Source organism: Melampsora larici-populina, assembly GCF_000204055.1.
Source record: "Melampsora larici-populina 98AG31 unplaced genomic scaffold MELLAscaffold_7, whole genome shotgun sequence".
NCBI classification, from domain to species: domain Eukaryota; kingdom Fungi; phylum Basidiomycota; class Pucciniomycetes; order Pucciniales; family Melampsoraceae; genus Melampsora; species Melampsora laricis-populina.
This window is the reverse complement of record NW_006768771.1, coordinates 1485774-1511506: the sequence shown is the minus strand read 5'-3', so window position 1 is coordinate 1511506 and position 25733 is coordinate 1485774. Positions and strand designations below refer to the sequence as shown.

The window sequence follows — 25733 nt, the reverse complement described above, 5'->3', positions numbered from 1 at the left end:
CAAATCCAACCCAAACAGAAACCATCCAAAGCACTGAAGCTGAAGTGATGTATATTCGAAACCATCAAGGACATCAAGAGTATTATGTAACAAGAGTAGAAGAAGAGATTGGACATCAAGTCAGATTACAATCGATTCGAAACGATTTGATGTCACATGATCAAATGATTATGAGTTCGGCAGATTGTTTGTTGAGGAATGCGATCACTTCTGATAATCCTATTGATCGACAATTTGCGGCTGATGTGTTGGGTGCTTATAATTCTGGGTAAGGGGTTTGGGGAATGGAGAAGAGGAGAGGAGAGGAGAGAGAAGAGGGGAAGATGAGAGGAGAGGAGAGCGGGAGAGAGGAAGAGGGGAAGAGGAAGAGAAGTTTCTTGTGGGTTTTTTTTTCTTTGAGTTTCTTGTATAAGGAATACATGACCTGTTATTATTTTGTTTTGTGTGTGTGTGTTTTGTGTTTTTTTGGCTTCTTATCTTTCACTTGATATGCTTGATTTATATGATACTTTTTTTTTACCAAAAAAAAAAAAAAAAAAACTCTTATATCTTTACAATAGATATATGATATATATTGAATTATTCTTTTTTTGAATTCTTGTATCACTTTTTTTTTGGTTTTGTTTGTGTGTGTAGTTATTTCTTGTGAGAAGTATTATATATATAAATTAGATACATTCATTTTTTTTACTCTTTTGCGTGGTTTATAGATTTTTTTAAATCATATTATATATGGATATGATACTTATTTTGATGAAAAGATATAAAAAAGTTTATATTGGTTTTATTTGTTATTGGTTAAGGAGGTTTGGAGGAGAGTCTTGGGCTTCCTTATGAAGGGTTCTTGATTTCTATTGCCAGCTTCTTGTAGAGCTTTGGACTGGTGCGCAACGCTTTTGTGCTGTGTGATGGCTCGTTTGTTTTCTTTGTGACTTTTTGCTGGATTGGGACCTGTGGGTTGATTAGATTCAGGTGGTATGGACTTGGTGATAAATAAATTATGCTTCTTTAAAAAAGGATTTTACTAAAAGCAGCCCCCCCTCTGAAGGGTTGACCGCCCCCTTTTAGTCGGGGAAGACGTTTACAATACAAAAGCGTGTGAATATGTGTGAATTCAAAACAACACATAGGGGCGGTCTTGAATTCAGGTGAAATGGAAACTGGATGAGATGCTACAGAATGCTATTGATACTATCTTGCTTCCAGTCTCTGGCATGGCAGAGGCAACACCTGATAACGTATGTTCTTCTGATCGACTTTCTCTATATGATGATGACGATGAAGCAATGAAATATCCAATCGTGTTTCATCATCACTTATCAACCGTGATACATGTTGGTCTGAATGTGAGGTGTAATATATAACCTTGATCTAATGAAGGATCTTATCATTATCAATCAAATCTTTGCTTCGGTTATTACCGATTGATTTTCTTTACGTGCGCATGTGTTTCATCATCACAAGAAAGAACAAGGAAGAAGTAGAAATATTTATCAATCACTGCAAAAGGGGGGCAAGAGGAAATTTGTGATTGTAAACAATGCCAGGGAAGGAGATTTTTGAATCACCAAGCACCAAATCCAACAACAGATCTTACTTAAGCCATGAAAGCAGGAGGAGGTGATAACAATGCTTTTAACGATTGGCTTCCATTTCACCTGAATTCAAGACCGCCCCCTTGATGTTCAGTTTTGCATTCACACGGATCAATAACTGACAGCCTTTTTTATATTGTATTCTTCTTCCCCGACTAAAAGGGGGCGGTCAAGCCTTTGAAGGGGGGGTAAACTCATCAGCACGCTGTCGCTCGCGACCGAGCCAGCGCTCGCTCGCAAGCAACAGCGTGGGACTCTGATGAGTTTAAAGGGGGGGCTGCTTTTAGTAAAATCCTAAAAAAATGTGTTTTGGTTCGTAAATATGTATTTACAAAAAGTGTATTTTGAATAAATGTAAATAGATAAAAGATCACGTGTGTGAAGTTACATGTAATAAACTCAAATATGTAAACGAACTTAAGAATAAAATATGTAATAAGACTTAGAATAAAATCTAGTTATGTTGGAAATAACAATTTAGGAAAAGGAAATAGAAACATTTGAAAATGATAGATGTTAAGGATTGGAAATGATAAAATAATAGTTTTATATGTATATAAATATGTAGTAGTGTTTCACATTGTTTTCCCTTTTTCTTTATCGAATTATTAACGTAGTTTTAACACTCTTAAAAGTCTAGTGACCCTAACCTAGAGCTATGCTCTCCAGATCCCTAGACGCGAGCCCTTACAGTATAATTCGATCTTTAAAAACCCTTTCTACAATTTTAGTTATTTGTGTTTTCCTTTATTTTTTTTCGTTTATAAGTATTTGTGTTTATTGCATTCTTTATAACTACGAATTGAATGTGTATAAAGTATTTTCATATATGTGTTTATATTTTTTATTGTTTTATGTGTATAAATCATTGTTAAAAAGTTTGAGGATTTTTATGTTCACAATGCTTGAGGTGGTAATTCCGCTAATTATGTGGCTTTGTTATTACGTCATTATCGTATCTTCGTGTGTGTGGTGGTTCCTTTCATTTTTTAAACTCTGGGTCTCTTACATACTGGCACCTTTTAATCTATCATTTTATAAGATTTCAGAAGGATATTTTAAGGATCGCACTATTTGGCGACCGGTTTTGTTGACCCGACGCCCTGATTCGGATAGCGGGCTTGTCGCCCTCTTTGCAAACCGCCCGGTTTGACATTTGGTGAAATTAATGTGAAAATGGAATTCTATCCAATTCATTCTCACTCAAGCTCGTCGTCTTGTACTCACGCTCACTCATTCACGGCTCACAATTAATTAAACAAACATGTATCATAATAACCTTGTATTCCTTGTATTCCCTTTGTGGCAACATCAAGACAAAAAAAACGTGTATGATGTAAAGGCAAAGCCCACCAGCGTTCACAACACAAAACAGCGAGCATATAATTATAAGGGTCGTGTGTGATAAACCACTAACAGCAGCAAAAATATGATAGAAAGAAGGATGAGCAGCGCGAGAAGATTACAAATCCAAAATCGTTTTTTACCAACAAGTGTATTTGCTTCCAAGTTCAAAGAGATCATCTCACAAAACCAATAAAAAGCATACAAAAACAAATAACCAAAAGCATACATGTTTTTACTCGTTCCATTCAATAAGTTGATATTTGATTGTTTGTTCATTCATTTGATCCACCTACCTAGATGATCTTCATAATGCTTGATCCAAGCAGGTATCGTGGTAGCGTCAAGCATAGCTGTGTTGCGAGTCCTCCCAAAAACCCCCGGAAACGGCAGGGGACGGGAGCCTTTGACCGCCAAACTCACAAAATGCTCCTGATTGACAAACCCAAGGACAATGGGATCCTCATGCTTGCTTTCTTGGGGTAATGTGCGATAAGGGAAAAATGTATTGCAGTTGGTCGACTGCGGATCCAAAAGAATGGTAGGACGGTTGTAAGCACTCGCTATGGCATACCCCATGTAAGGCATTCGCATCCAATACTCAACAGAGCACTTGACTCCTTTGAAATCCAGTCGAAACAACATATCCTGGACCACTTCGTCGCCAAATGACAAGGTTTTTCGTGTTCTCATCTTCTTTGGAGGGGCGCATATCAAATTCGCGTGATCTTTAGCATGTTTTGAAATTTCGTTCTTTAATTGAGTCCTGACTTGCAAATACGAGTCTGCAGAAAAAAACCCAACAGACGCCGCTACTGCATAATACCCGCAATTGCCAAAGGGTGGCGGATCAAAAATGGACGTGATATACGGCACAATTACATTGGGCAGCTGCCGTAAAACCAGTTGGTCCTCGGGAGAATTGAGTGCGCTTTTCTCGCAAGCACGCATGGACGGTTGATCCGTGCTGTCGCCTTGACCTGGGAAAACCGCGGTGCCGAATTCTCGACTAGATTCCAGTGTCTTCCTGACCTTGGAATCACTGATAGGCAGCTTCAGGTCCTCGGCGATAAGCAACAGGGCAAGTTCAGGGACCAGTATTCGCCGCATGAAGTAATCGGGGGAAAAAGGAGCAGTTTTGGTGTCGTCCAGCAATATTGACGGTCCATACAGCAGCTTTTGAGTCAGAGTTTCAATCATGATCTCAAAACCTTTTGGCCCATAACTACAAGGTGAGTTTCACGGTCAGTTTTGGCTTGACATTTCATTCATCAAATGGACAACTTACTAGCCCAGTTGTTCAACCTCAAAACCATCGAATTCTCCCTCCATACTAAACATGTGTCGTCCTTGTTTTGTCCACTTGCTTTGAGCCGCGTCGAGGAAAGATGAAGGTTTAGCTTTAACAATAATATCCGAAAGATAACTCTCATGTTTTTCGATCCGCCTGTTAGTGAAAAATAAATATAAATAGTCAACAAGTGCAGTGCAACTAGGAAGAGGTACTGGCGGTGCGGCTCACTTAGGTAAAATTTCAAAGTCGATTTCGGAAGGCCATCCCTCTTGCTTTCCAAAAGGGATGACATCGCGCTCAGCCCGATGAAGCGCGCAAAATTCAGCCGTTTGCGGAAACTACAACCACCGAAACCTTTTCTTCAGCAACATCCCAAACATCTCATTAGCATAGATTCAGACCACTCACTGGTAACGTCATAGCGTTAGGTAATGCCAGTAGCGTCGCTTGAAGGGCCTGGAGTTTGGTCGAAGGATTTGACGGAAAGGGATCCTCGCAGTATACACACAAGTTGTCGTCGTTTGCTGATTCTACACTACTAGCATCAGAATCAGACACGTGTTCTTCCACGATCACTGCCACAGTTGGGCCAGGTGCGTTGGGCTCTGCTCTAGGGGTGACCTGCAATGCTGGGCGATTGGGGCACTGATTGGCCCGATGCTTCGTCTGTTTGCATATGCTGCATCTATACACACGTTTGACAACAGTGGAATTCGAAGGTTGAGAGACTTGTGAAGTCAATACTCCAACAGTGGTTTGAGAAGGTGGTGAAATGAGTTGACGTTGACTAAGTTGACTACCTTTGGTAAGTTGACTATGACTAAAAGCACTGGTGTCATCTTCAGTGAGATTCAAAACGTTACGTGATGAAGGTTGTGATTTGTTGACATGAGGCGCTTCAGATGGTAATTTAAATTGAACTTGAGAACTTAATTCTGACTCCAATTCGGCAACCGCTGCAATTGGAGGAGGAGCGTTGATTTCCAAAGGGCCAGCTGCTGGGATTTGAGGAACGTCGATATCCTTAATAGATGAATCCTGAGTTAGATACGCTTGAGCTGGATCTTCTTCTGACACATCATTGTCGAGGCCTTTTTCTTCCTCAGTTAATCGGAGCGGGCAAGTATTGATGTGGTGGCCTTGCTTTGAGCAACCTCCACAACAGGGATTGGCCATGCGAGTTTTTTTGGCTGATCGTTCGGCCTCTTCCTTCTCCTCAAACTCCATATTGGACTTCCAGCGGCCTTTCTCTTGAGAGGGACCAACCCGTTTGTTTGTAGCATGGCGAGGTCGTCCACGATTCTGCAACTTGACTTGGGCATTTTCGATCGGCACAAGAGCGTATCGGCCTGTTTTGATTTTCGCCAGGTCTTCGTAGATTTTGCGGAGAGAGTGCTCATCGAGTGCGACGATTTGGTCTACCCGACATCTGACAGCTTTCTTGAGATCTTCGAGATTGGCCGGAGGTGCAACTAACGACAAATGCCACTGATGGTGGATCAAATCAGGCGGTATGTAGTCAGATTCGACAAGAGCTCCAGCCAGCTCGTGAGAGCACGGCAACCCCCAAGCGCCTCGAAATGTCTTTGTACACTGCCGGTTGACGGAGTTAGGAATCAGCTCGTATTGTTCCTTCAATTTCTTGAGGGCGTAGTGGGAAATGACCCCATTCAATTCACGAAACGCCATTGGTAGGCCGAGGAGGGTCTTTTGACTTTCAACACCGGTCAAAGTTGATATCTCCATGTACTGAGTGTCGCCTGCCTGTTTGAACGCCTTGAAGCAAGTGATGAAATCATTATTGCTACTGTCGAGGAAGTTTTTCAACCAATGATGACCTCCCTCGATCCGTGAAGTCAAAGAGTTTCCAAAGTGCGGCGTTTGCGAAGTAAAGAGAGAAACAAACTTCTTGGTCCTGTGGAGCCATGACTTTTCGAGATGATCCAAGATGTGGTGACGACGGGCTAAAGTCTTGACAGTTTCGAGATTCTTGTCGTAATCTTCAACCGTGGTGCTTTGGATGAAGCAGTTCCATACCTTCATGAATTCTTCCCAATCTTCCTTCTTCATCTTCTTCTTGCATTGTTTCGCGATATTATGGTTAATGTGCCATATACACAGTAGGTGAGTCGATTGAGGAAACACTTTACTAATAGCATTGAATAATGCTGGCTCGGCGTCCGTGCAGAAGGTCTTGGGGAGCGGAAAAGGACTGTCTTCGGAATCGCCGTTGAATACAATTGACTTAAGTTGTTCCAATGCCCAAACGTACCGTTCTTCGACTTCGTTGTGCATGAAGCAGAGCGCCACCGTGAAGGTCTTGTGCGTGTTGGTGGTGCCGACGATATGAAGTAGCGGTAGGTTGAATCGATTGGTCTTATAAGTGCAATCCAGGCCTATGACTGTAGGAAACCGCCGTGCCATTTCGATGCCTTTAGGGTGGGCCATAAACAGCGATTGGAGAGTTCCATCTGGGGAGGTAGTCGTGCGAAAGGCCCATTTATGATCCGTGATCAAATCGAACAATCCTTGGATGGGTGACCGTCCAGCGAGCCAGACGTCCCGTTGACGAGAGAGGGCATTACGAATGTCGCGCACTAACGGCTCGGATCCAGGTTCGAATTGGAGTAGTGCTCGTATCTGAGCTGCTCGACAACCAGCTGATGCTAAGAGTTCCATCTGACGTAGGATTTCGGCACTGAACTGACAATTTTTGGAAAAGTTGTTAGGTTTATCGAAAGCCGGATGATTGTGTTCATGCTTGGCCGAGTTTTTGGGGTCACGCTGAACAACCCATCGGTCTATTCGAGAGTGGTAGTTAAGTGACACCTCGTATGGACAATCTGTCATTTTGGTCGAACTAGCTCTAACCGTGGCCACTGAGTTGACCGGCCGTCCCAGCGAGCATCGAAAGTAGGTTCTAACCTTTTGGTGCTTTTCGGTCTTGTGACTTTTGATCGCAAGACCATATCCTTGATGACGAGCCACCGCGTTGATGTACATCATTCCACTGACCATGCCTTTGAACTCCTTGCCAAATACTGGTGAGAGCATGGTCTTGACCGGTTCAACGCCTATTCGTAAGCATCCAAAAGAGAAGGCCAACATTCAGGCGAGTCAGTTCATCTATTTTTTTAAAACACACACGGTACACACGGCAAGATGAAGATACTGACCTATTTCGGGCCAGTCCTCATCGCGCTCATTTTGAAGATCTTCAAGCAACTCATCGTCGTCGAATTCGTCTTCGGCGGAATCCTGAACATCCGTGATGTTGGCTGGCCCATCGGGAATCGTTCGAATCGATGAAGTTGAGGTTTGCGAGTTGATTAAATCACTAGATGGGGTGACAATGGAAGGAACTGTTTGCTTCGGTTGGCGTGAGTCAATCACGTTGGGCTGGGGAAGAGAAGGTTGAGTTTGAGAAGACGTAGTCGGTGGTTGACGATATCCAGGGTGAGGATATCCGTGAGGTGGCGTAGGTTGAGGTGGTTGAGAAGGAAATGGAGATGACTGATGATATCCGTACATCGGGTATGGGGGGTCCATGTAGGGGTAACTGATTGGGTCCTTGGGATCGAGATCGTTGGGTAAGGTGGGAATGAGGTTTCCAGGGTACGTGAAAGGAAGAGATGGTGTGGGGGTAGACCAATACCCATGAGGCGGATACATGTAGGGATGTGGGAATGGTGAGTTCCCAGCGAAGGGTGGTAAGTACGGTTGTGTAGTGCCTTTGGAAGCAAGTGATGATGCTTCCTGATTGTTGGTCATGATAATGAAGATATGAGAGATGTGATGAGAGCGAAGGTAGAATAAAAGTTCTTCAGGGGGGAGCCAGACCTCGACGTTCGACTAAGGACGTGAAGGGAAGGGTGGGTGTCAGTCAGTGTGGAATGAGAGAAGGAAGAAGGAGAAGGACATATCGAGCGAGAGGAGAGGAGAGGAGAGGAGTGAAAAAAGACGCAAGGTGAAACACCACTTACCATATTGAGGCGTCGCATAATGGATGGATTCCGTCCAGAAGGAGAAGAGCTGGACGCTTCGATCGTACCTAAAGTCCAGTTGAGAGAGAGAGAGAGAGGGAGGGTAGATATGGGAAGAGGTGAGGGTGGTCGTCGTCACAGCCCGGTTTGGATGATGGAGGGAGGGTGAAATCATATGCCCGGTTTGACCGGAGCCCAGTTATCGTAACCCTCAGCCCGGTTACCATTTGGCCTTTATTTGGCGCCCGCATCGCTGCGGCTGCGGGGAAATTTGGCTGGGGCGGACCGGGTAAACTCTTATAGTTGCGGGTATTGTACCGAAAAAAGCGGGCGTCGGGTTAAACCCGACCGGTCGCCAAATAGTGCGATCCTATTTTAAAGCTTTAAGAATTTATCTTTTTCACTTACAATTTGTGTTGCATTTGTCATCGATATTTTTTCTACATTTATTGATCATGTCTCATCCAACCTCAAATCCTAACCCAAATCCGGCTCCGTTATATGTCCTTTCATCTCAAGAACAACAATTTGTTTCTCGATATTTAGAACCACGTTTCGAAACATTCAATAACAATGTCAACTCCTTAATTGATCAACGTCTTGAAACCTTTAACACCAATGTCAACGCTTTAATTGATCAACGAAACAACACAGCATCTGCATCTATCGAGGCTCTACTCAAAACTTCAATGATTCAGGTAAAAGCGGATGTTCTAACTACTATTCGTAATGAATTTAAGGATAAATTTTCTCTGCAAGGTTTAGAACAGAAAATTAATGACGGTTTAAGTGACGGATTTGCTAAAACAAAGAGAGACTGTTTGAATGTATTAGATGACGAGCTCAAATCTTTTAAGCTTAATTTACCAGCAATCACTGTTACTCAAAGTCCTCAAGAACCTCAAGTCCTTCCTGGTGTTACTTTTGATGGTTCCGATCCTCGCAAAGTTCCGGGATTTGTCGGTATAGTTCGAGATTCATTATTTGCAAATTCGGCAAGTTTTGCTTCAGACGACCGACGAATCACTTGGGTATCTAAACATTTTCCTATTGCTTCTGGCCCTCACGATTGGTGGATGAGCTTATTGCGGCTCAACGATCGAGAAAACGGTGTATCAGATGCCGATGAATTCTCTATCATTCCAACTCCTTTTACTATTGATACGTTAAGTTCATTGTCAAAGTTTTTTAAAGAATTTTTGAATAAGTTTGGTGATAAGTTCGCGGAAGAGCGCTTATTTTTGGAGTTGCAGTCATTTAAGCAAGGCAAATTACCAGTTAGCCAGTTCATCTCTAGATTCAACTCGATGGCTTTTCAATTACAACTCTCTGGTGTCGTCCTGAAAAATCTTTTTACCTCAGGTTTGCGTCCTGATGTTAAGGATCGGGCGTTAAAACATCCGGATTGGTTTAAGTGCTCTACTGTGGAAGATCGACAAGCGGTAGCTTTATTGGCATCTGAGCAAGTCATGCATGTTAGTGCTAACAATGCTTCTCTAGGACAATCCAATGTTATGCAACGTGCGGCGTCCTCACCTCCTATTGTCCAAGTACCTCGCGACCCGAATGCTATGGACGTTGATGTCAATGCGGCAGATTCGCGTAGAGTTTTTCCTCCTTTACCTAATGGAGTTTCTTTTGGATCCTTTATCAAGTTCTGTCATGCGCGTACGATGTGTCATAAATGTTTGAGAGCTTACGACTCGACGCACAAAGGACCGGATGGAAGGAGTATCCCTTGTCCTAATCCACCTCCGAAGACTACTCAAGAAATCAAATCATTTATGCAACATAATCAAAGTCGACCGAACGTAGTAGCGGCTGTATCTTCATCACCTCATCGATTTCCTGCTGCGCGAGTTCAACGACAACAAGCTCATTCGGTTCAAGTCCCTAATCAACAATTCTCACATGCGTTACAGCATGCTCCTAATGTTTCATCTGGATTTTATCAAGTACCGATGATGGCTCCGATTTATCACCAACCTCCTCATATGCAACCTTTTCAGTTTGGCCCACCGACTCAGGGTGTCACTCCTCTTCACCATCCAGGATTACCTGTTGCAATGGGAATGCCTCCGGCTTTGGGCGTTACGGATCCTACCCAGCAGGTAGCGGCTTTATTCTCCGAATATCAAAATATCGACCAGCCTACCTATTACGATAACTCTCAAAATTTGTCTCAAAATTTCTCTTTTGATGCACGACCTATGTTCAATCCTACTAATGACGGTATTGATGATTCAGCTAGTCCTACTAATGTCACGGATACGGTGGACAAGACGTCAATCTCAGCTATTCATTTTAACAACTCCTCAATCTCCGACTCACGCCTTATTTTGTCAGTTAATCTGGTGGAAAATGGTGTGACTTTTTCGGCTAAAGTGCTCGTCGACTCTGGCGCCTCCGGAAGTTTCTTGAATAAATCATTTGTTCAAAAACATAATTTTCAAATCGCACCTCGCCAATTTCCTTTGAAGTGTGTCACTTTTGATGGATCCACGGGAAAAGACGGTCTTGTGACGCATTTTTGGCAAGGCGGCTTATCTATCTCTGATACATCTCAACAACTTTTTAACTCAAACATCAAATTAGATGTTACTGTTCTTGGTGGTTATGACTTAATTCTTGGAATGGATTGGTTACGATGTCACCAAGGATGGGTAGGGGGTTGTGGACCATCTCTTCGATTGGAGTCCCCAGTTAATGATGATTTCCCGCAATTAACTGGTAAATATTTATCTACCTTGTCTTCAAAATTTTTATCTTCTTCTACTGTTATCCATCCTCTTTCACATTCTTTCATACAGTCAATTCCTGTTGAATTTCAACGGTTTGCTGATGTGTTTGAACAACAGGCTTCATCGAGTTTACCTCCTCACCGACCTGGATTTGATATGGCAATAAATCTGAAGGACGGAGCAGTACCCACTTATGGTGGATCTTATTTAATTTCGAAGACGGATGAGGTGGAATTGAAGGATTGGATTGATGGTCAGCTGGAGAAGGGTAACATTAGGCATTCATCGTCTCAAGCTGCATCTCCGATTTTTTTTGTGAAGGTACCGGGGAAGAAGAATAGGCCATGTGTGGACTATAGATCTTTAAATTCCATAACCATTCATGACTCTTTTCCCATTCCTTTGTTAGGGGATTTGTTGACCAGAGTTTCAGGTTGTAAATTTTTTACTAAATTAGATTTAAAATCAGCTTTCAATTTTATCAGAATAAGAGAAGGAGATGAATGGAAAACGGCTTTTAGGACTCCTTGGGGATTATTTGAATGTTTAGTTATGCCTTTTGGTTTGGCTAATGGTCCTGCTGTTTTTCAACGTTTTATTCAATCTGTCTTGTCCGAATTTTTAGGTATTTTTTGCTTTGTATACATTGACGATATTTTGATTTTTTCTAAAACACGACAGGACCATGAAAAACATATTACTGATGTTTTAAGCAAGTTACAACTCCACAAGCTGAATATATCACCTGAGAAATGCCAATTTTATCAAACAGAAGTTATCTTTTTAGGTTTTGTGATTTCAAGTAGCGGGTTACGAATGGATCCTGCCAAATTGAAAACTATTACTGATTGGCCTTATCCTGTGAATTCTAAGCAACTTTATAGGTTTCTAGGTTTCACAAACTTTTACCGACGTTTTATTCATCAGTTTTCTGCTTTAGCTTCTCCCCTTACATCTTTAACTCAGAAGGATGTTGACGTCGTGGCTGGATTAGCCGCTCCTGAGTGTTTCTCTTCTTTCAAAAAATTATTACATGCTTTTACAGTCGCTCCGCTACTTTGCCATTTTGATTTTGACAAACCTCGTTCTTTACAGGTGGATTGCTCTGGTTTTGCTATGGCTGCTATCCTTTCTCAGCCTGATGGGGAAGGTAATTTGCTACCTGTATCTTTTTTTTCACGTAAATTAACCCCGGCGGAACGCAACTGGCAGGTACATGATCAGGAATTGGGGATTATCGTGGAGTCTTTTGAAGAATGGCGTGCTTGGTTGACAGGTACTCCAACACCTGTCACCGTGTTTTCTGATCATGCAAATCTTCGATATTTCATGACTTCTCAGAAGTTAACACCGCGACAAGCACGTTGGGCTTCATATTTAAGTTCTTTTCATTTTCAAATACTTCACACACCGGGTAAACTGAATCCGGCAGATCCACTATCACGAAGATCTGATTTCGAAGTTACTTCTCACAATTTAAACCGTATGACTCTATTGAAACCCTATATGATAAAGGATGGAGTCTTGGTTTGCTCAATCGACACCACTTTCATTATTCCTTCTTCTCAGACGCGTGACCTTCTTATAAATTCTTATAAAGACTATGAAGGCATTGATGGCTCTAAGCCCCCCCCTCCTTTTTTCACTTTTCGTGGTGGTTTATGGTGGTTCCGTGACAGGTTATTTGTACCTCTTCCTCTGCGACAGAAAATATTATCTGCGTTTCATGATTTGCCGTCCATGGGGCATCCTGGCACTGCACATATGATAAATGCAATCACCAGGACCTTTGGATGGAAGACGCTCAGAAAAGATGTTATTGAATTCGTTCGCAGCTGTGACTCTTGTCAGAGGACGAAAAGGTCAACTCATAATCAGCAGGGAGAACTGATTCCTTCATCAACCCCTGATCGTCCATGGAGCACGATAGGGATGGATTTTATTGTTAAACTACCTTTGTCTTCTAATTGTGACTCTATTTTGGTTATCACGGATTATTTCACTAAAGGCGCTCATTTTATTCCATGTAGGGAATCGATGAGCGCTCCGCAATTGGCTTCTTTATTTGTTTCTCAATTTTTTCGCTATCATGGGTATCCTGATAAAATCATTTCAGACAGAGGTTCGACATTTGTTTCGGCGTTTTGGACCGCTGTTCAACGACAATTACGAATCCAGCCGGCTCCCTCAACTGCCTTTCATCCACAAACGAATGGACAGACGGAAAGGACCAATCAGACTTTGGAATCTTATCTTCGACATTTCATTAGCTATAGGCAGGATGATTGGGTGGATTTGCTACCAATGGCTGAGTTTTGTTTTAATAACACTGTGTCAACATCTTCGAAACTCACCCCTTTTTTTGCTTGGCAAGGTTTTCATCCTCGTGCGAATAGTTTTACGGAATTCTCAAGAGTCCCGCATGCGGACAAATTCGTAGAACAATTAGAGGCAGATCAATTAAATTTACTTTTATCTTTACAACATGCAAAGCAGGCACAGGCTGATCAATATAATAAACATCGGCGGCCGGCTCCAACTTACTCTCCTGGAGATCTAGTTTGGTTATCAAGACAGAATATAACCTCAGCCAGACCCTCTTCTAAACTCGATTATCGCAGAATTGGTCCATTTCCTGTGTTACATATGGTTGGACGAAACGCAGTGAAATTAAATTTGGGGAGTTCTTATTCCAGATTACATCCTGTGTTTAATATTTCTCTCATCACGCCTTATGTTCCTCCTTCAGTAGGAGGTCGAGACTCAATACTCAAAATTCAAAATAAACCCGTATCAAAAACACATGACTGGAGGCACGTTTCTGGAATCCTGGACTATAGAAAGAGAGGAAAAGCGCCTCCGGAGTACTTGATAAGGTGGTTGGGAAGACCAGTGTCTGATGATACTTGGGTTTCCCTTCCAGATATTTCTTCAGATTTAGATTTGTTTATATCAAATTTTCACGCTAAATACACACAATTTCCTTGCCCAAATACGCTTTTAGATTCTCGATTTTCAATGGGTTATCAAGCGGCGTTGGGATTTCTTTAGGATAGACGGCAATTATTATTGTAATAAACTCAAATATGTAAACGAACTTAAGAATAAAATATGTAATAAGACTTAGAATAAAATCTAGTTATGTTGGAAATAACGATTTAGGAAAAGGAAATAGAAACATTTGAAAATGATAGATGTTAAGGATTGGAAATGATAAAATAATAGTTTTATATGTATATAAATATGTAGTAGTGTTTCACATTGTTTTCCCTTTTTCTTTATCGAATTATTAACGTAGTTTTAACACTCTTAAAAGTCTAGTGACCCTAACCTAGAGCTATGCTCTCCAGATCCCTAGACGCGAGCCCTTACATTACATGTGGAGCTGATGTATGTTGTGTAAATTTTAAACGCCATCAAGTTTTTTTTTTTTGTATTTCTTGGGTTCGACTGTTCAATTGTTTTTTTTTTTGACTCAAACATTTCATCCTATTCAGTTTAACCAATCGAACTTCTTTCTTCAGTCAACTTCATCTTCAAGAACCATTATCAAGATTTACGATTATCCTACCTTTTTTTTATTCTAGAGATCTTCTGATTTGATACCCAAAAAAAGTGAAAACTTGATTTAGGTGGATCAGTAGGGTGATCATGATTAGATCAGCATTCAAACCTACTCCTTTGAGAAGGATTCAAGGATCATGTTCTAGACTTCAAATGACAAAGGTAAGTGAAATATTTAATTCAAATAACGAATCAAAATAAAAAAACTGATGATTTTTTACATCACCATTTTTGATTGTACAAAAAAAATAGAAACCATATGAAAAATATCAACCAGCTTCAATTGTAAATTTACCAGATCGACAATGGCCCAATAAAACGATAGAAAAATCACCAAGATGGTGTGCCGTAGATTTAAGAGATGGAAATCAATCACTTGTGAATCCAATGAGCGTTTCACAAAAAACTAAATTCTTTGAATTACTTATTCAATGTGGTTTCAAAGAAATCGAAGTTGGATTTCCGGCTGCTAGTGATACAGATTTTGATTTTGTTAGAAAGATGTCAATCGAAAAGAAATTTGTACCGGATGATGTTGCAATTCAAGTAAGAGATTTAATTTTTTCCTTTTTTGTTTGAGTTTATATGATTTTCTGATTAGATTTTTGAATTTTGATGATTTTCATTAGGTTTTATCTCCAGCAAGAGAAGATTTAATTAAAAGAACATTTGAAGCTGTACGAAATGGAAAGAATGTGATCTTTCATATGTATAATGCCACATCACCATTATTTCGAAAAACCGTTTTTCAAGCATCTAAATCTAAAACGATTGAATTAGCTGTTAAACATACTGAATTAGTTAGAAATTTATCAGATCAAGCGATTTCTAGAGGTGATTTAACTAAATGGCAATTTGAATATTCACCTGAAACTTTTACTCAAACTGAACCGGAATTTGCTGTTGAGATTTGTGAAGCGGTTAAAGAGACTTGGTTTAAAGGTAAAGATATGAAAAGTTCGGCTCCGATTATTTTTAATTTACCTGCTACTGTTGAAGTGGCTACACCCAATGTTTATGCAGATCAGGTGAGTCTAATCTTTCATGTTGATTTTTTGATCAGAATCTTGGTTTTGAAATTCTAATGCTTTGTATTTTTTCGAAAAAAATGTATGTGTTGGCAATTGTCCGATAGATCGAGTACTTTATTCGAAATATTTCAGATCGTGAACATTGTCATATCAGTCTTCATACTCATAATGATCGAGGAACAGGTGTTGCAGCCACAGAATTAGGTTTATTAGCAGGAGCTGATCGAGTAGAAGGATGTTTATTTGGAAATGGAGAACGAACTGGAAACGTAGATTTAGTAACGGTAGCATTAAATATGTATTCACAAGGACTTTCACCACAACTTGATTTTAGTGATATCAAAAACGTAATAGATGTGGTGACCGAATGTAATGATTTACCTGTTCATCCAAGACATCCTTACTCTGGTGAATTAGTCTTTACAGCTTTTAGTGGATCTCATCAAGATGCTATTAAGAAAGGATTCGGATTACAAAACTCAAGTTCAGGACCATCGGTTTGGAATATGCCTTATCTTCCCATCGATCCACATGATATCGGATGTGATTATGAAGCAGTCATCAGAGTCAATTCTCAATCTGGTAAAGGAGGTGTGGCTTATCTTATACTCGAATCACTTGGACTTGATTTACCTAGAAAGATGCAAGTTTCGTTTTATGGGATCGTACAAGACTTAGCAGATCGAACAGGTCGAGAAATGACAGTAGGAGATATCACTAAAGCATTTCAAACAGCTTATCATTTTGGAGAAGGAAATGAAGGACGATATGAATTGATTGATTATTCGATTTCGAATTCGATTGAAAAAACTACATCATCAGATCCAACTCCACGTAAGATTGTTAAAGCGAATATTAAAGATAATGGAGTTGAAGTCACGATTTCAGGTGTTGGAAATGGACCAGTTAGTGCTATGCTTGATGCATTGAAAAATCATTCAGGTATGTTATTAGATGTAGTCACTTATGCTGAAAACTCAATTGGATCGGGTAGTGAAACCAAAGCGGCTTCTTACTTTGAATTAAAAGATCAACAAGGTAGAATTGTTTGGGGTGTAGGTGTTGATAATGAGTAAGTGGGATTTTTTTTTTCTGAATGAGTGATGAAGATTGAAGTTTTGACTTGTTTGATGTTTTTTTTTTTATAGTTCTACAACTTCTTTACTTAAAGCTGTTCTTAGTGGTGCAACTACTGCAACTACTTCACCACAACAAATGTCAGATCATATTGCTACTACAATTATTAAAACGGTTTAATTTTCTTCAAACTTTTTGATTTCAAATCTTGTTTTTCTTCTTCTGCAATTTAACTTTTTTTTTAAAAAAAATCATACAAAGTTTTAGACTCTTATAATATCTCATACATACATTTTGTTTGAAAAAATTGATGGTTTGTCAACTTTTTTTAAATAAAATGACTTTTTTATGTTGTGAAAAGGGGTATGAGATAAAGATTGGCTTGATTTTTTCTTTTTTTTTTGTAATTATTAGTGTTTAGTTTATCTTACATATTAAAGAAAGAAAGAAAGAAAAAACTCTTGATTACTATTACTTGTTTTTGTTTCATATAAAAGTTAGAGTGACTTGTAAAAATCTTTTACCGAAAAGAACATACATCTACACGATTACTTTCTTTTGTTCAGTTCATCTTTCTTTGATCAATTAAACATATTCTTTGAAGTGAGAAAAGTGTTAAGCTTTTTTAAAGTCTTTTTATACGGCTTTCTTTATTGGTTGTCAACTTAGGATGTGTTTTATTTCTTTTTTTTGGTAGATGCTGGGAAAGGTATTTTTATGAAATTCTTTGAGCTTGTCTTTGTGGGACATTATATCTTTGTGATGCATGCGTGGTTTGGGGGTCAAAGGTTTATGCTCGATCTTAGAGATTTGAAACAGCATAGACCATCGGGCTCTTACGGTTTATCATAGCGGAAACTGACGTTTGTTGCAAAATGAGATACTTTATATAATTGTTTAAAATTGGTAAGATAACACTACATTATCAAACTTGATAACAATAAATGATTGTGAACCGGCAACCTTGTGATTTGAAAGCTTGAAAAAAGTTTACAAAGAAAGAAGAAAGAACCACAAGAGATTGAAAATCCATGGAAATCAATCTAAAAAGGATTGCATTTTGACTCCAACTTGAGCAGCATCCTTCTTTAAATTTTCAGTTAACCTATAATGATTTCTCAAGTTAGTTTTAGTATCATGAGCTTTGGTTTTTTGTAAAAATAAAGATTGAGAGTTTACTTGGCTTGTTCGGTTTTTAATTTTGCTGCAACGTTCTTTCCTTGAGCAGCTTGAATCTATAAATGATCAAATCAAATTCAATCCAGCAATCAGATATGAGGTTTGAGTGAACCTTAGGGACAATTAAGCACGATTTTATTCTTCAAGGAAGGAAAATGCTCACGTTTAAAACTTGGACCTCACCTGCCATCGAAACGCACAAATGAAATCACGTCAGAAACAATTCAGTCACATAAACCCGAGTTGTAAGGTGTGTTCTACCTGAGGATATGTAATGTTTTAGTGAAGGATGAACAAAGAATCAACTGACCAGTGAGTTTCAAGACTTTATTAACAGTTTTACCAGCATTCAATGCAGCTTTAGTTGCACTATCCGACGTAGCCTTGAAAGGTTTTTGTTTTGCCTCTTCAGTATATATAATGATTTTCTTCGTATTTTGAATGAAAGTCATGATCACGTACCGCAATGGCACTATTGAAGTCTTCTTCTGCATCAACAGCTGCTTTGGCCATGGTGTTTACATTGGCCAAATCTGTACTACTCGCAGTCGCGAGATTGACGCCCTTGAATGGATCTACAAATCTGAATGATGAAAGAAGGTGATGTGAGAATTAGATAAGCTTGGTTGAAAGACGATCAATAAACTCTGCCAGAGCTTGCGAAAGCTTGTAGTGATTGCTTCGTGTCGTTTTTGGGTATGAAGACGGGCTGATAACTTACACCGCATTTGCTGCTGCTTGAGCCTTTCCAGCGGTACCGGTCGATATCTGATAAGGAAAAGGTCATGATTAGGAATCTGAAAGTTAAATTCAAGGATATCACGTAAAGTCTGCCTACCTGGAAGTCGGGGTAACTCTTCAATGTGAATGCACGTCGTTGAAGCACGGCGGCATTGATGGTCAAGATGTACACCAAAAAGGTCAGAACTCCGGGGAGGAAGCTTGAGGTTAACATGAAGGTGATTTTATGTTTTGGTCTGGAAAGTGGATCAAAAATTAAAGTAAACAAAAAAAAGAAAGGTGATTGTAGATGGTGTCTACCGATGTGATGAAGATAATAATAAAGAATGTTTTTGTGTGGTCTGAAGAAGATAAGGAATTGAATGAATCTGGGCAAGTTGAGTAAAGTCGAAATGAAGAGCTGAGTATTTATTCTTTTTTACCATTACTGATGATTAACTAAGCTGAATGTGCATATCCCTCCGCACCTCTACCAATAAGTTAGGCTCATCAGTATCATCACCAGGTGGTGGAGATAAATATCAAAAGGTCAAATGAAGACACCAAGATCAACGCGTCAATATATTAATGAGGTCTCCTCAAGGTGACTCATGACCCCGAGGGAGATTCCAAAATATGCTTAATCAATGAGGACGTTTCATTATTGCTGGACACGCCATGGTGACGTACATATATAGTCTCTGGCGATCTCCAACGTCTCAAGAATTGGAAAGGTGGCTACGATAAATGAAGTTGCTCGGCTTAGTTAAGCTTTGGGCTTTGTCTCAGGCACAGATCATAATATATATTGAATTTGTACTCTCAGAAGCGGTAAAAAGTCATATGGAGGCTGAGCCAAGATGATGGGGTAAACAGCAATCAAGAAGCGAGTCGACTCATACTCAGCCTTTTGCAAATCAACCAAAACATCAAGGAGAACAGCATCGCATTTTGTTACTCCAAGATTTTTATTCACAAATGCATCAGTCTGTTAAAACAATTGATCAAGTATGTAGCACTCAAAAAGGAGACTTCCTACTATACAATCAAAATGATATGAAAGAACGATACATCATCTGATTCTATACAAGTCATTCTTTGCATTTCTATTTGTCTTGTAGTTAGAATCTCCATGTGAAATGTGTGAATGTGCTCTGGAAGTCGCAGATGATAAAATGCGCCGAAATATGAAGCTTGGCTGTCTTCGCTTCTTATGTTCCACAAACAGGTGCAAGCTTGACTTTAAGCTCAGCAATTGGGCTCTAGTAGGTTTGGGAAAGCTGATGCTCTTTCTACACTATCAAGCATCAAAAAACTTTACAATTCTATCTCAGTTTAGATGAGCGGCGGTCTTTAATTTTTCGCCGTAAGTAAATCACAATGATTGAAACCAAGATTTGCTACTACTATTCTGGGTTTGAACCCCCATGTAAGATCAGACCTAAAACGAAACTCTGAAAGAAACCATTGACTTGAGCAATATTTGTTGAGAATAGAAAAAAACTATCTATACTCCTATTACGTGCAAGATTAACGATGAGAATAGAAGACCAAGATGAGATATGCAAAAATTCGACTACTGAGACAATCCTCAATGAAGATCAAAAAGAGTTGACGAGATTGTAAAGCAATCAAGAATCAGAGGAATTAAGAGTAAGACGATGATCGAATGATATATTTAAATTTCAAAGGTGATTAATTCGTGCTATGACAGTGGTAGTCTAAGATAGTAAGTTGACTGAAAGAAAATTGGGTGATAAAGACGTAAAGAAAAGAAGAAATGCATCAGTACAAGAAGGATCATTGAATGGGTATATCAGAAGTCTAACTATATCACATAAACTTACATGAAATTTTGGTATCCATGCTACAGAGACTGAAGTCCGTTCAGTAAGTCAACCACGCTGATGATCTGTTGAGCTGCTTCTGTAATGACATTGCTGAAGTACCATGTCCAACTGGAGGGACCAACATGCTGTTGCGATTCTTAGCCATCGATTCGTGATGATTTGCTGGGCCGCTTGATAGCATACTGAGCCTATGCGAGCCCGAGGATGGGGCCGATAGAGGCGCATGTCCAAATTGTGACATGTTCACCTGACTACGTGTATACCTCGGGGTTCGTTGTAAATTTACACTAGAGGATGAAGTACAGACAGTGGCCATGGATGATTTGTTATGTAGTCGTGGGCGAAGTCTTAACTGAGCCAGAGGAACATCAGAATCGGAATCAGAGTCGAGATGCCTTCCAGCCTCCTCAGAACCAGATTCGCCCGATAGTATAAGGACGGGTATGTGGCTTTCGCTACCGTCCGATTGCCTTGCCTTTGTTGACTTATCCTTCTTTGACGCCTTACTTCCGGGTGGAGGAGGCGAGTGAGGAGTAACATCCCTCGTGCCAAAAAATCGCAAAAAGGCCCATCGCTTTGGCTTCTTGTTCTCCTTGGAAGCGTCATTGGAAGCAGAAGTCTCGGAGCCGATCTGACCTTGATCTTTATCGAGCACTATAAGGGTACGCGGTTTTTCGCGGCGGTTGGTCCGATGTGCTGAGACAGGTGGTGATGTGTTTCTGGAAGACGAGATCTGGGAGGACAAAGGAGATGCGTTATTGCTACCAAGATTACGAGCGGCGTGTGCATTAGCAGGCTCCTGCAAGCGTTGAAGGGCGAGGCGATGACGTTGCTCCAACTGATCAATCGTCATGGTCTGTGTAGGACGAGTTGGCAATGGTGGCGGGCGGGCGCTGAGAGGAAGCGCTGACGCTAAAAAACCCGTGACGATACGGGTGTCGTCGCCAAATGCTGATGATAAAGGACGTCCTCCCAAGGTGATAGAGGAGTATGGACGTGCAGCTGGCGTGTTGCCCTTTGGTCGAGGGCGTGGACGAGGTGCAGCAAAGGCAGGATGTGCTGGACTATCGAATCCAGGATGGACGGAACGGCGGTGGGTAGTGCGCATATTGTGCATGTTGTGGTGAGACTTCTCAAGACGATCTGATCTGATTGAAAAACAAGGGGAAGGTAGGTCTGGATATGATACTAATGAAGTAGATGAAGTATGCTGATTTAACAAAGTTGTTGGTAAATGACTAGGTGAGTTGGGAGCAAACGGAGAAAGATTGGATGCACTATTGACTCTAGGGTGAGTAGGGTCAAAATTCGAGCGAGCCGCGTTGGGACCACTTTCTTGCGAAGAGCCTATCAGCAATTTCAAGGTCGGCTTGCTTCGAAACTCGTCTACGGTGTGATCGGTCTCATGGTGAAGGGTGCGACGTTCCCCGATCCTTCCACGCAGGCCTGGTGACGAGGGTGTCATGTCTCTCAGGTAAGAAGGCGGGAAATGTGAGGAGACATATAAAGAATGTGGTCGCTGAGAAGCTTTCGAGTTCATGATCTTGGCTTGCACGCGGGCTCGCAGATATCAACCACTGAGAGTTTAGCGTCCTAGAGATAATAGAAACAGATAGAAACACAATGAATGAGTGAAAGAGTATCGATGAGAACGATTACGATGGGTAATTTGAATGCAACAGCAATGTGGGATTTTTGACTGAGAGGGAAATGTGTTGATTCCTTTGCGCCTTGTTGCCCGAGACACAATGAAAGAAACGTGGGAATTGCTCAGATGCAATGGACTCACGATTTAAGGTCTACGGACTATAAAGACTGGGAGAAGCAAACCAAAGTCCAGGTATATTTATACGAGTGGAACTGTCAAGCCCACAATTAAAGCCAAGATCTGCAACTCCATCAGCATATGTCATAAACACTGTGTTTGTGCAGGGGTCCTCCCCACCTTCAAAAATCTTTCCCTCTTTTGAGGTCACTGAGTTACGTGCAGGACAATTCGCGGGTATCCAAGCTTTGGTATTCGGCCGGGAAGTGCCAGAGGTGAAAGTTCTCGTTTGAGGCTAGAGGATTCAGTGGCGGTGTTACGGATGTCGAACTGATCTCGTGAGAAGTTGTCGATTATATCGCGATGAATCAGCTTGCAAAGTGGAAGGAAATGAAGCATCAACCTTGCGGACGACTTGACTCTGAGCACCTCTCTCGAAAGAATCAAAGAGCACTTCAAAAAGAAAGGTGTTTAAGAATGTATGGGAGACTGTGCGCTACTGTGTGTCACAGCTGCTTGATTGACTTTGCTCAATGGGCGTGGATTGTCGGCTATTGTCGGTTGGCCTGTGGCATGATGACTAAGTGTGGTGGCCAGGTGTGAGAGTGTGATGGTGAGCTAATCAGAGTCAAAGAGGCAAGTTCCATGGTGAAGTGACAAGTCTACATAGATAATCTTGTCTCAGACATTTGACGCCTTCTTTGTGAGACTCAATGGAAAGAAAGAGAAACGGCACAGAAGGAAATACAACAAACTTGAGTCTAAAAACAGGTCTCTCTTAGAGCTCTCCTCCTCCATAGATATGTAGAAAAGCGGAAGTTTTACGTTTCTTCACATCAGACACAAACCTATCACAGCCTATGTATTACAGTTCATGAAGGTCGTGTCAGGTGGTGTCTTGAGACTGACTTTTGCATACCTCTCGATCGCTTGTGAATGCACCGGTGTGTGGATGATCTCTACCAAGAACAACCCAACAGTGCACAAGACATGCGAATCGATGCGAACACGTGAGCTCTTGGATGCTTAAGACTTCAAGAAAAGCCTCAGTCTTCTGCGAGTTGTGGACCTATGCCCTCAAGGGCAGAGAGAGTTGCATACGTCGCAAACGAGCTCGCCAAAAACTTGTCTCGTTTGATCAAGTTCAATCAACTATCTCGCGTCCAAGAAAGTAAATATGTAGCTTGAACAGACCAAAGATCCCCGAGCAGCCTCTCGGAAGAAGCTTCAGTAGGCTTCCATGGCGCCAGAAGCATACATTCTGCTTAGAAACTGTCCTAAACTGTCATCAAGTTATGACGACATGGACTAGCATGAACTTCGTTGGAAGTATTGATACATTTAGACTCAACAAAGTCCCACGTTGACTCTCGCACACTTCGAGTGCAGCGAGCTGCAGCGATGGACTTATGACCGCAATGCAGATTTTGGCTGGTGGATTGCATTTTGGCTGGTCAAAAATGGCGTCCTTACAAATGTTTTTCATCTATTTGTGAAAATCCTTGGACCAAAGAGAAACTTTTTTGGCCTCCCTGAGGCCCTTCAAACTATCAATAAAAAATCAAAGAATCCGAGGAACCGTCCCTCTGTGGGCTCCTGAAGTTTCAGGTTTTGGTGTAATTCCCCACTGTATTTACTTTGTCTTCTGTCTAAAAAAAACAGCCATCTTACAAAATATCTTACTGTATTTCCAATTCACATTGCTATCTGCATACATCCAAATGCCTGCCCAACAGAACCTGATGGATTTCAACCAACACCCCCACTGATTTCTGGAAGCTGTATCTTTGGTCAAATGCCTGAAGGAACAACACATATGGCTCAACAGTGATTTGCTTTGTGTTGGAATTCCTCTTGGTGAGTGAGAGATGAGTGAGAGGTAGTTGAATCAGAGACTTGAGGCAAAGATCAAAGATTGACCACATAATAGTTTGACAGCGACAGCAGGTACATATGTCCTCTTATCACCCCTTGACATTAGACATGGCATTCTGCTGTGTATTTTCTAGATGGAGGATGCTACCAGCATGACATAACAAATGTAAGTTTCTTTCAAATAAAATCCCCATAGTTGTGCTACAGTCTGCTACAGTCTGTCACAAAAATTACACCAAAACCTGAAACTTCAAGAGCCCACAGAGGGAGGATTCCTTAAGTTCCTTGTTTTTTATCAGTAGTTCCAAGTGCCTCAAAGAAGCAAACAAAGAAGGTTTCCTTTGCTCCAAAGATTTTCACAAATAGATGAATTTTTTTTCTCACAATTCTGTCAGAGCAGGATTGGTTTCAATTTGAAAAATGAACCTTGAATCCAAACACAATCCCACAAGTCAAATGCTTGCCTTCACCCAAGAATGAATAAGAAGGACTTGGATGAAGGGAGAAGCAATGCTGGATCAATTTTGCTAACAAAGTGTTGGTGAAACTGATACAGTCAAACCTGTGCAATTGCATACCCACACAACTGCATAAGCTGCCATTTTGCATAGACCAGGACTTTCCCCAACTTGGTGCAGGATTAAAGGTGAGTTTATTGCATAATTTTGTCAAAAATGATAATGCATAGTTCAAAATTCAAAAAAAACAGGTCTTAAGTCCACAGTGATGGGCTCCAAATCGGGGCTATTGCCAAATTTGGTGACTGAGCCCCGATTTTTTGGTGCCATGGCAGTCCCCATCGCCAAATCTTTTTGTAGCCGGCTTCAAATTTCGAGCTTTGGGCTACAAATTTGGCAACAAAAAGCCGGGCTCCAAATTCCCGCACTTGCTCAATCCCATACCTCACACATGCAAGCCCACACGCACCAATCTCAAAGTGTGTGTAAACACATAGAATCTACACTTTTGAAGTCCAAACAACTGCATCCGGATTGAATTGGGGCCCCACCAAATTTGCATTCGCTCGATTTGGAGCCCCGATTTGGAGCCCACCACTGTGGATGCTCTAAAAGCCTAACTGCATAGCTTTTAGCCCAAATACAGGATAAGAATGCACTTAAGTATACATAAACGTTTAGCCCTGGGTCTTCAATCCTAACCCTAGCCCGTGAAAATGCACAATGCTATGTATTTGGTCTATTTCCGCATTTATGCATAACTTTATGCATTTTGACCTATCCTGTATTTTACCTCACTTTGTATAAACCGTGAAATTGCATAGACAGATGTTCCCCCCAAATTATGCAATTGTGTGGGTTTGAATGTAGTGTAGTATTTTCACATATCTACCTACACCAACACTTCCTGTTAAATGTGGTGATCTACACAACCAGCACTTTTGAGTTTTGTTAATGTGGCCTCACTATGTTTGTAGTGTTAGCTGGATATATATATCTATGCTACAGCTGTTCAGATTGGATGTTAGCCTGTTATTCTTTGTTAGTGTGGCACTGCCCTTCACCTCCTGAGGGTGAAGATCCTGATGTAATCCTGTGTATGCAACTGATAGGATACATGATGAGATGATCAGACAGGAAACCCTTCCACCCCATCATGTGCATGCTCAACCTGTGATTGGTTTACAGTGAGCTATCTTTTGCCTGCTTTGTGTTGAAAGATTTTTTCTTTTTCACCCCAAGTCCAAAATACAATCA

At 40.9% G+C, this 25733-nt stretch overlaps 5 protein-coding genes across 5 annotated transcripts; 2 read left to right on the top strand and 3 right to left on the bottom strand.

The window, feature by feature from the left end:
- Positions 1-7350: 7350 nt before the first annotated feature.
- Positions 7351-8234, bottom strand: MELLADRAFT_95299 (uncharacterized protein; the record flags this gene model as incomplete). Its single annotated transcript, XM_007406795.1, has 3 exons — positions 7351-7359; positions 7585-8085; positions 8217-8234. 3 exons carry the CDS (start codon positions 8232-8234, stop codon positions 7351-7353), a joined length of 528 nt encoding a protein of 175 aa, XP_007406857.1.
- A 1289-nt stretch (positions 8235-9523) lies between these two features.
- MELLADRAFT_60920 (uncharacterized protein) lies at positions 9524-10476 on the top strand (the record flags this gene model as incomplete). The annotated part of the gene is made up of 2 exons (XM_007406904.1): positions 9524-10327; positions 10468-10476. 2 exons carry the CDS (start codon positions 9524-9526, stop codon positions 10474-10476), a joined length of 813 nt encoding a protein of 270 aa, XP_007406966.1.
- A 4132-nt stretch (positions 10477-14608) lies between these two features.
- Positions 14609-16809, top strand: MELLADRAFT_95298 (uncharacterized protein; the record flags this gene model as incomplete). Its single annotated transcript, XM_007406905.1, has 5 exons — positions 14609-14683; positions 14774-15067; positions 15151-15549; positions 15657-16624; positions 16701-16809. 5 exons carry the CDS (start codon positions 14609-14611, stop codon positions 16807-16809), a joined length of 1845 nt encoding a protein of 614 aa, XP_007406967.1.
- Positions 16810-17667: 858 nt separating this feature from the next.
- MELLADRAFT_103900 (uncharacterized protein) lies at positions 17668-18763 on the bottom strand (the record flags this gene model as incomplete). Its single annotated transcript, XM_007406794.1, has 7 exons — positions 17668-17734; positions 17809-17864; positions 17972-17991; positions 18119-18236; positions 18271-18391; positions 18530-18576; positions 18647-18763. The coding sequence occupies 7 exons, from the start codon at positions 18761-18763 to the stop codon at positions 17668-17670; spliced, it is 546 nt and encodes a 181-aa protein (XP_007406856.1).
- A 1038-nt stretch (positions 18764-19801) lies between these two features.
- Positions 19802-21943, bottom strand: MELLADRAFT_77065 (uncharacterized protein; the record flags this gene model as incomplete). Its single annotated transcript, XM_007406793.1, has 2 exons — positions 19802-20266; positions 20376-21943. The coding sequence occupies one exon, from the start codon at positions 21916-21918 to the stop codon at positions 20416-20418; it is 1503 nt and encodes a 500-aa protein (XP_007406855.1).
- Between the last annotated feature and the right edge of the window lie 3790 nt (positions 21944-25733).